This window comes from Coregonus lavaretus, assembly GCF_964263955.1.
Source record: "Coregonus lavaretus genome assembly, chromosome: 11".
Classification (NCBI taxonomy): domain Eukaryota; kingdom Metazoa; phylum Chordata; class Actinopteri; order Salmoniformes; family Salmonidae; genus Coregonus; species Coregonus lavaretus.
In genome coordinates, this window is record NC_139998.1 from 18,162,315 (window position 1) to 18,172,023 (window position 9,709).

At 41.3% G+C, this 9,709-nt stretch overlaps 1 protein-coding gene across 2 annotated transcripts; it reads right to left on the reverse strand.

Moving 5' to 3' along the window:
- Nucleotides 1–371: 371 nt before the first annotated feature.
- LOC311136732 (protein C19orf12 homolog) lies at nucleotides 372–2,794 on the reverse strand. Of its 2 annotated transcripts, XM_084171000.1 has the most exons (4): nucleotides 2,679–2,794; nucleotides 2,334–2,378; nucleotides 1,842–2,002; nucleotides 606–1,566 (listed from the first exon to the last, which is right to left on the reverse strand). In XM_084171000.1, the coding sequence occupies exons 3-4, from the start codon at nucleotides 1,999–2,001 to the stop codon at nucleotides 1,301–1,303; spliced, it is 426 nt and encodes a 141-aa protein (XP_084027126.1). In that variant the 5' UTR covers nucleotide 2,002; nucleotides 2,334–2,378; nucleotides 2,679–2,794; the 3' UTR covers nucleotides 606–1,300. The 2 variants fall into 2 exon arrangements, with proteins under 2 accessions (XP_084027125.1, XP_084027126.1); XM_084170999.1 differs by lacking the exon at nucleotides 2,334–2,378 and having other exon boundaries at nucleotides 372–1,566; nucleotides 2,679–2,793.
- Nucleotides 2,795–9,709: the final 6,915 nt, after the last annotated feature.

Consider the following 9,709-nt stretch of genomic DNA (forward strand, 5'->3'; position numbering starts at 1 on the left):
TGAGAGAATGCCAAGAGTGTGCAAAGCTGTCATCAAGGCAAAGGGTGGCTATTTGAAGAATCTCAAATGTAAAATATATTTTGATTTTTTAAACACTTTTTTGGTTACTACATGAATCCATGTGTAATTTCATAATTTTGATGTATTCACTATTATTCTACAATGTAGAAAATAGTAAAAATTAAGAAAAACCCTTGAATGAGTAGGTGTTCTAAAACTTTTGACCGGTAATGTATATTAATTTGTTTGCCTGTTTTGCATGTTCTTTTGCCATTAATACGTGTCACATATCAGTTTGCAAACAATGTAAAAAAAATTAATCATTGAGTTAATAAAGCCGCATACAAACATGGTCTCTTTTTTGCTTTTTTGAGTAAGGCAGCTTAAAAATGCAGGTGTTTCAGCCTAGCTCAGTGCTTTCTGTGGTGGTGGGGCAGCCAGCGGAAAATACAGAGCGATAAAATGTTTTTAAAAATGTAAATGAAATCCATAGATTAAGGCCTAATGAATGTATTTCAATTGACTGATTTCGTCATATGAACTGTAACTCAGTAAAATCTTTGAAAATGTTGCGTTTATATTTTTGTTCAGTTTTTATTATTTTTACTCAAACCTCCCCCGGGTCGGATTGAATAGCCTCGCGGGCCGGATCCGTATGTTTCCCACCCCTGCTCTAGAATCAGTGATAATATTACAATCATCAACACAGGTAAGATGGGTATAAATTCCAATAGGCCAATGTATCAGCATGTGAATGTCATTTTGTCAACATTTTAAATAAGTTAAATACATCATCTTGATTTTTGGCACCGAATGCATAAAAAGACTGGTCTAAGTATGATAGACCAAACCCTGAAGAAGCGTTAGGCGGTCTAATTTAGGCTCCTATATTCTCACTGGTTAAACTTGCAGAGCACACCAGTCTATAAGAAACTACTTACTTGATAAGTGCCAGCTTTCACAGATGTATATGAGTGACATCCAGGAGTACATAATTGAAAGGATTATAGGTTATTTCTTTTCACACAATTCTTAATTCAGGTAGTCAATACATAGTCACACAAACCTTTGAAATAATTAGTCACAGTAACTAATTTCATGCATTTGTGTTCCTTCAATCAGTGGCTCCTTCCCTTCTCACAGACCATGGAGGTTTTCATCTTTGAGTGCACTTTTAATAAATAGTCTCTTGTCATTCATTTTTAAATCGTCCTTTGAGATTGTGCAAAATGTCATACCAGCATCGTTTCCATTTTCCTTTGAAAACCCTAAAGAGATGTGCTCTCTGACAGAGGCCTTGTCAGTCTACATAGTGCACCTCTGCCTGGAGCTCTTTGGTCACATAGCCCAGGAGGGCAGCGGTCACCTGCTGCTGTAGGGTGGCGTTACCCATGACCAGGGCAGTCAGCTGGGCCATGTCGGTCCACTGGACCTCGCCCATGATGGCCATGATGTCATCGTAGAGCTTCTGCTGCTGCACCGGGGTCAGTTCCATGATGATCTGAGGCAGCGGCTTGAACTGTCCACTGGTCATCCAGCATCCCAGTAGGCCACCGACGGCACCCCCTGACAGAGATGATGAGGAAGAGGTAAGGATGTATGTCTGAAATCAAGCACCCGTTTCTTTGGAAACCTTGTTAACACTGTTTTAAATGTTTTACAGACCATGAGCCATCATGGTTTTCTATTTTTGATTTATTTTTCTGTGAATGAACTTCGTACGTGTGATCTCACCCCTCCACACAACATTATCAGTAGGCTACTATATGAGAGGACAAGTTGTGTAAGAATTCTCATTTAGATGGAAGACAACTCTTGTGATTTTTATAATCCTCACTCACCCACAGCGATGCCAAGGGGGCCTCCAACCAGTCCTCCTGCAAAGGCTAGTCCCCCTGCTGCCACCGCCCCTTTGGAAGATCCCTTCACTGTGGTCTTTATCTGCTGGTTTGCAGATAACTCGCAACACAGCCTCACAACATCGTTAATTCGTTGCGACATTCTGGGGAACAAAGGTTAAGGGTTTACACCCACATTTACAATAATTCAACAATGACACTGAAAGCTGCATATAGGGGGGTAAACTGAGGGATGGGTCTTGGGAAATGTAACCGCTCTAAAATTCATAGACAGAGCTATGGATGCAAGGATTGACAGTCTGAGATTGTCATGATAGTTTAAAACATAAGTTATAAATCGTTTACAAACACTCAAATGACAACAAACATTGACTAATACAACCATAGAACTTGAGCTATATGATTAGACAGCTGTACTAAGGTCATAAAGCATTTGAATAGCATTTTATAAGAATCAAATGGGTATTTGATTACCTTAAAAACCGTATACATGACCTTTGAACAGCAGGAAATATGTGGCTACAATAAATAGATAAGTATTGTCATCAATGTCATGTTATTTCAGTATATAGTCTATAATCGAAATGTAAGTGTTCTACTTGCTTTGGTAAACACATTTTTAATGTATTAAATCGACAATACATGTAATGCTAATTCTATTTGGTAGAATGTATTTGGTACAATTCAAGTTACAATGCATCACTTCAGGACGTTAAAGATGATCACGTGATGACATTACATGTGCGATACATTGTTTCGCTAAACGAAGTTGCAGTGATAAGATACAAATACTGTAATATAAACTAATAGTCAACATACCTTGATGATGAACTAAAATCCTTGTATATTGTCCGCTTGCTATATTGTTAAGGTTCGATGCCAGTCAAAACTAGAGTGTTTTTCAAGCGTCATTCTTGATTTCGCGAGCCTTGAGGGAATTATATTAGACTGAACCGGGGGAAACCGGTGAGGGAGGAGCGCCCTCTCATCGAGCATCTTCTGGCCATAATGTCAACAAAACAGCATGATGAATCATTCAGAAACACAAAGCATGTATTTTTTTTATATAAAACATATGCGTTTTTATAAAGATCAAACACTTTTGCATGTGGAAACACTGAATCCTAACTCATTAATCCACGTGCTTAACAAACGTCACTTTTGTTTTCAGCGGACTTCGCCGTCGGATTTGACCGGGGCACCCGGCTCACCCCCAGGAGGCAGCCCAGTTTCAAAACTAAATGCGATCACCGCTAACCCGGTGCACCAAGGGCAGACCTGGGGCATTAATCGAATTCCCTCCTTGTCACGGTCGCAGTGCTTTATGGTACTGGTTCATTTCCTGTAAAGCCATTACATCAGAGAGCGATGAGCCAATGAGAAAAGGTCTTATAGTATTTCATATTATGTTTTTTTTCTTCTCAATAATATGCTATTCAATCATTCCCATATTGGGAGTCAAACTACATCAAATTAGCCTAGATCACTAATCAATTAGACTGATAAACATTGCTGGTAGAAGTTGTCTTTGAAACACAGATCTAGGATCAGCTTACTCGCCCCAAATAACAAGGACATGGCCATCGTGGGGACGATGCAAAAATGTACCTCAGACCAATCAGGTGTTGTCACTAGTTACCACAGCGTCAAAATTGGCAATACCTTACAAGTTAATTTAAGGTTAGCCGTGTGGTTAAGGTTAGGTTTAAAATCAGATTTTAAGAATAAAAATTGTAGAAATAGTCGGGGTTTAGCCATAATTATGAATTTGTGGCTGTGGTAACTAGTGAGGACCCAGATCAGGCACCCGATTAGACTACAATCACCCCATTAAAACGAGGAAATCATCACACTATTCATATTGTGAATATGCTATTGCACAGATTAATGTACTGGTAAATCCCTTTTGCTTTCGCGTGGTCTTTCTTATTTGGTGGGGGTTTATGGCGGACTACAATCCAAAAAGGTGTGTTGCTGCCACCTACTGGATGTGGTAACTAAGTGAATACACCCCCTAAATCAGACTTCTTCAACTGGTGGCCCGCCGGCAGAATTTGTCCCACGGGTGGTTTTATTTGGCCCCCCAAGTTTTCTGAAAAAAAGGTATTATAATTAGTTGGGACATAAAAGACTGTAAAAACACCAGGAAATCAGCTCCCAAGTTATTTTAATTTTGGAAATCTGTTTCCAAATATTCCCACGCATAATAGAAAGACTTATGTGATCGTGTACAAATAATAAATAATAATTGATTGGATTTATATAGCACTTTTCTACCAACTGAGGTACTCAAAGCGCATTACATAGTAGGGGGAAACTCACCTCATCCACCATCAATGTGTAGTACCCGACCATTTTTGTGCCAAAATGCTCACCACACATCAGGTATCAGGTGGAGAGGTGAGGAGTGATATATGCCAATTAGGAATGAGGGGGATGATTAGGTGGCCATGGAAATGGGGCCACCCCCCTATTCTTACAATAAGTGCCATGGGATTTTGAATGACCACAGAGAGTCAGGACACCCGTTTTAACTTCCCATCCGAAAGACTGCACCAAACGCAGGGCAATGTCTCCAAATGTAATCAAGGGTTGAAATGATTATGTTTTAGTCAAATATTATATATGTTTAAGCTTCTTGAAGTCAATTTGCAATCTACATTTTTACATTTTAGTCATTTAGCAGACGGTCTTATCCAAAGCGACTTACAGTTAGTGAGCATACATTATAATTTTTTTCATACAAAATATTTTTTTTATGTTCCGGCCCCCCGACTATCTGCTCAAGAAAAAATTGGCCTGCGGCTGAATCTAGTTGATTATCCCTGCCCTAAATGTTGCATAATCTTTGTCAAATGATTTGTGAAACATCAGAGACATATGGTGAATAACTTTTGAAAGTGGACAGGAATTTGCTGGCTTCTTGCCTTCCTTGAGTTTGTTATCAACTACAGTATATGTATTTTATCAGATTCTTTATAACTGTCTTCATTTCAGAATTGCCCAAAACAAAAATCTTTATCCTGGGAAAGGAAATTCCATTGAGAGGCAAGGCTCTGAGGCGAAAGAGGCACATTGTCCCTCAGTGCTGCACCTCCGGCTCGGAACCTCCTCAGGCCCAAAATAAGTACCAAAGGGAGGAGTCCAGCTACAAGTAATACCCAGACTACCAGTGCACAGAGGAGGAAAGGGGAAACAGTGGCTGCATGGAGAGAAATGAGGTAGCAGCTGCACAACATCCTTGTGGAGAACATGGCCCCCAGTAAAATCCATCTGCTCCGTGTGTGGTATTGAGCCAGAGATAATATGGCGGTGTACTGACTGTGGGGCTGAGACAATTTTTTATTTTTTTTTATATCAAGTACAGTACAACGTACTGAGCTGTTGCCTGAAGCATATCACACAAAGTGGTGCCATGTTCAGTGCCTAAATGGATGTTGCATGAGACAAGCAATATTATTACATTCAACATACACAATACCAACATATCGTCTCCAATCTTAAGACCACTGAGTCAAACAGAAGTGGAGGGACAACTGCATCATTTAAATATGAATTAGTGGCGAGGTTTAATATCATGAGTTCAAATAATTCTAGATTTTGTTCACATTCCCTTCCAGTTGTGCATAAGGTAACAATGGAAGGTAATCTTAAAATGCAGTGCATATTACATTCAGGCATTACCCCTGTTGGTGATATGGGCTTACAAACTAATCGATCCACATCAGCTTGGTTTGCAAAGTACTTTTCCTCATGTTTTGCTGGCTCATAACTTGATCCAGACAACTTTTTCCTAGGCAAACCAAAAAGCCCATCCGCTGCTACCACCACTGTTCCACTGTCCTGTAAAGAGATGTCAAATATAATTGGATACAACTTTAGTTTTTGGACCCCAGGAAGAGTAGCTGCTGCTTTGTAACAGATCATGGGGATCCCAATAAACAAATAAAATGAAAGACTAGAAGGCTGTTAGTCTGTATAATTGTTTGACAAAAATGGAACAGATGTTTCTAATAGATAATTTGTGTTTATAAAAGAGGGAGACATCACAATTGATATATTATGCTTTGATGTGTTTTTGGGGGTGATAAAACATTAGGCCAAAAGAATACAACAAACCTTGGGACAGAGCGGGCACTGGGTTCCATCGGCAGTTTCTGGGGCCAGACGGCGCAAGACATCAAGTTCCGACATAGCATGTCAGAACTCCTCATATGTCTCATTTGTCAGGGTAGTATACAAGTCTCTTCCCTGAAATGAATGAACAAAGTCACTTAAAAGGCACTCTGATTCATTACTGCATTCCATCAGAGTAGGTCATCAACAAATACAGCAAATGCATTTTCACATACAACTAGCACATGGTTTGTATGACAGATCTGTTTATCAAAACAGGATTTTGGTTATGAACTTTTGCAGACAAAGTAGACATAGTATAGAATCAGATTATAAAAGTGATTACTTACGTCCTATGAGGAACACTTTATGACAGGCATATGGCCCTCAGTGAAACACCACTCTCAAGCTGCAGGCTTTTCCTGCAAGCATGCGCACCCGCGTCACTTCTTGAACTTGAAAAAGGGTGAATGGTGGGATGCTGTAATAATTAGGTTTTTTTTCTTTTTCTTTTCAGTATTTTTTTTCAGTGTTTGATTAATTTAGTTTGCAAATAATTATATACACTACGGTCAAACATTTTAGAACACCTCCTCATTCAAGGGTTTTTCTTTTTTTTTTACATTGTAGAATAATAGTGAAGACATCAAAACTATGAAATAACATCAAATGATGGGGAGAATGTAGATCCATCAGCTGATCAGGTGAGGATGCAACAAGGGTTCTGGGGGGCCCAGGAGGTCCGCTGAGGCCAGACTGTTCCTCACCACGTCTGAGGGGCACTGGAGGTCAACTGGGGCCCGGCTGGCCCTCGGCACTTCTTGGGGGGGCTGGAGGTCCACTGGGGCCCGGGTGGCCCTCACCATATCTGGATGGGACTGGAGGTCCACTGGGGCCCGGCTGGCCCTCACCATATCTGGATGGGACTGGAGGTCCACTGGGGCCCGGCTGGCCCTCACCATATCTGGGTGGGACTGGAGGTCCACTGGGACCCGGCTGGCCCTCACCATATCTGGGTGGGACTGGAGGTCCACTGGGACCCGGCTGGCCCTCACCATATCTGGATGGGACTGGAGGTCCACTGGGGCCCGGCTGGCCCTCGCCACTTCTTGGGGGGGCTGGAGGTCCACTGGGGCCCGGCTGGCCCTCACCATATCTGGGTGGGACTGGAGGTCCACTGGGGCCCGGCTGGCCCTCACCATATCTGGATGGGACTGGAGGTCCACTGGGGCTCGGCTGGCCCTCACCATATCTGGATGGAACTTCTATCTACAAAAATCTATTATTGTGCAGCGCTTCACTTACTTCCTTTTCACACAATAAAACCTCTTGCATACAGTTGTTAAGAGTCATTTCAGGGGCCGGCCTACAATATCTATTCAGTTATATCAAGTGGTTAACTCATGCCCCAGACATCTAATAACGATGGTCCCCTCCTCAAAAGAGCGGTAGGGGAACCAACCTTTTCCACCACATTCATCTAACAGGGAAGACACAGCGAGCTTGGAATGGATAACATACACTATTGGTCAAAAGTTTTAGAACACCTACTCATTCAAGGATTTTTCTTTATTTTTACTATTTTCTACATTGTAGAATAATAGTGAAGACATCAACACTATGAAATAACACATATGGAATCATTTAGTAACCAAAGAAGTGTTAAACAAATCAAAATATATTTTATATTTGAGATTCTTCAAATAGCCACCCTTTGCCTTGATGACAGCTTTGCACACTCTTGGCATTCTCTCAACCAGCTTCATGAGGTAGTCACCTGGAATGCATTTCAGTTAACAGGTGTGCCTTCTTAAAAGGTAATTTGTGGAATTGATTTCCTTCGTAATGCGTTTGAGCCAATCAGTTGTGTTGTGACAAGGTAGGGGGGTATACAGAAGATACCCCTATTTGGTAAAAGACCAAGTCCATATTATGTCAAGAACAGCTCAAATAAGCAAAGAGAAACTACAGTCCATCATTACTTTAAGACATGAAGGTCAGTCAATACGGACAATCTGCAGTCGCAAAAACCATCGAGTGCTATGATGAAACTAGCTCTCATGAGGACCGACACAGGAATGGAAGTCCCAGAGTTACCTCTGCTGCAGAGGATAAGTTAATTAGAGTTACCAGCCTCAGAAATTACAGCCCAAATAAATGCTTCACAGAGTTCAAGTAACTGACACATCTCAACATCAACTGTTCAAAGGAGACTGTGTAAATCAGGCCTTCATGGTCAAATTGCTGCAAAGAAACCACTACTAAAACACCAATAATAAGAAGAGACTTGCTTGGGCCAAGAAACACGAGCAATGGACATTAGACCGGTGGAAATGTGTCCTTTGGTCTGGAGTCCAAATTTGAGATTTTTGGTTCCAACCATTGTGTCTTTGTGAGACACGGTGTTGGTGAACGGATGATCTCTGCATGTATATTTCCCACAGTATGGAGGAGGTGGTGTTATGGTTTGGGGGTGCTTTGCTGGTGATACTGTCTGTGATTTATTTAGAATTCAAGGCACACTTAACCAGCATGGCTACCACATCATTCTGCAGCGTTACACCATCCCATCTGGTTTGGGCTTAGTTGGACTATCATTTGTTTTTCAACAGGACAATGACCCACCACACCTCCAGGCTGTGTAAGGGCTATTTTACCAAGAAGGAGAGTGATGGAGTGCTGCATCAGATGACCTGGCCTCCACAATCCCCCGACCTCAACCAAATTGAGATGGTTTGGGATGAGTCGGACCGCAGAGTGAAGGAAAAGCAGCCAACAAGTGCTCAGCATATGTGGGAACTCCTTCAAGACTGTTGGAAAATCATTCCAGGTGAAGCTGGTTGAGAAAATGCCAAGAGTGTGCAAAGCTGTCATCAAGGCAAAGGGTGACTATTTGAAGAATCTCAACTATAAAATATATTTTGATTTGTTTAACACTTTTTTGGTTACTACATGATTCCATATGTGTTATTTAATAGTTTTGATGTCTTCACTATTATTCTACAAATGTAGAAAACAGTAAAAATTAAGAAAAACCCTTGAATGAGTAGGTGTTCTAAAACTTTTGACCGGTAGTGTTATTACAGTCTAACAGTATTTGTTATTAGATAACAGCACAACTCCAGCCAACATGTTTCAGAACAATGTTGATACTGCATTTATTACTGTGTACTAGTTATATAGGTTTGAGGGTAGCTTGATGCAGTGTGACTAGATACAGTGTCATTACTACTTACATGGGCATCCATCTCACAACTGCTGAATGATTATGGATTGATAAGTGATTTGTAGTGAACCGTATAGGTTTAAGTAATAGATTTCTGAATACATTTCACTTATGATGCAAACCATGGACCTCATTCCTGTAAATCACTCATTAATGTGCAATAACCTCCCTCAACCATGAAAGCTTATTGTCAGAAGAATCCATATTCCTCCTACCCCTGGGTGAGATCATGCAACATCATAAAGTTCACTTCCACTGCTATGCTGATGACACCCAGCTCTACCTCTCCACCAAACCCACCACTCCCCTCCCTCATCATCTGCCTTCACGACATCCAGAGCTGGATGAGCATGAACCTCCTCAAACTCAACAGCAACAAGACAGAGTTCATGCTCATCGGCTCTAAATCCACTCTCTCCAAGCATCACCACAGATGGTTTCCCCGTCCCTCTGTAAACACAAGTCAAAAGCCTCGGTGTCTCCCTGGATAGTTCCCTCTCTTTCCAAC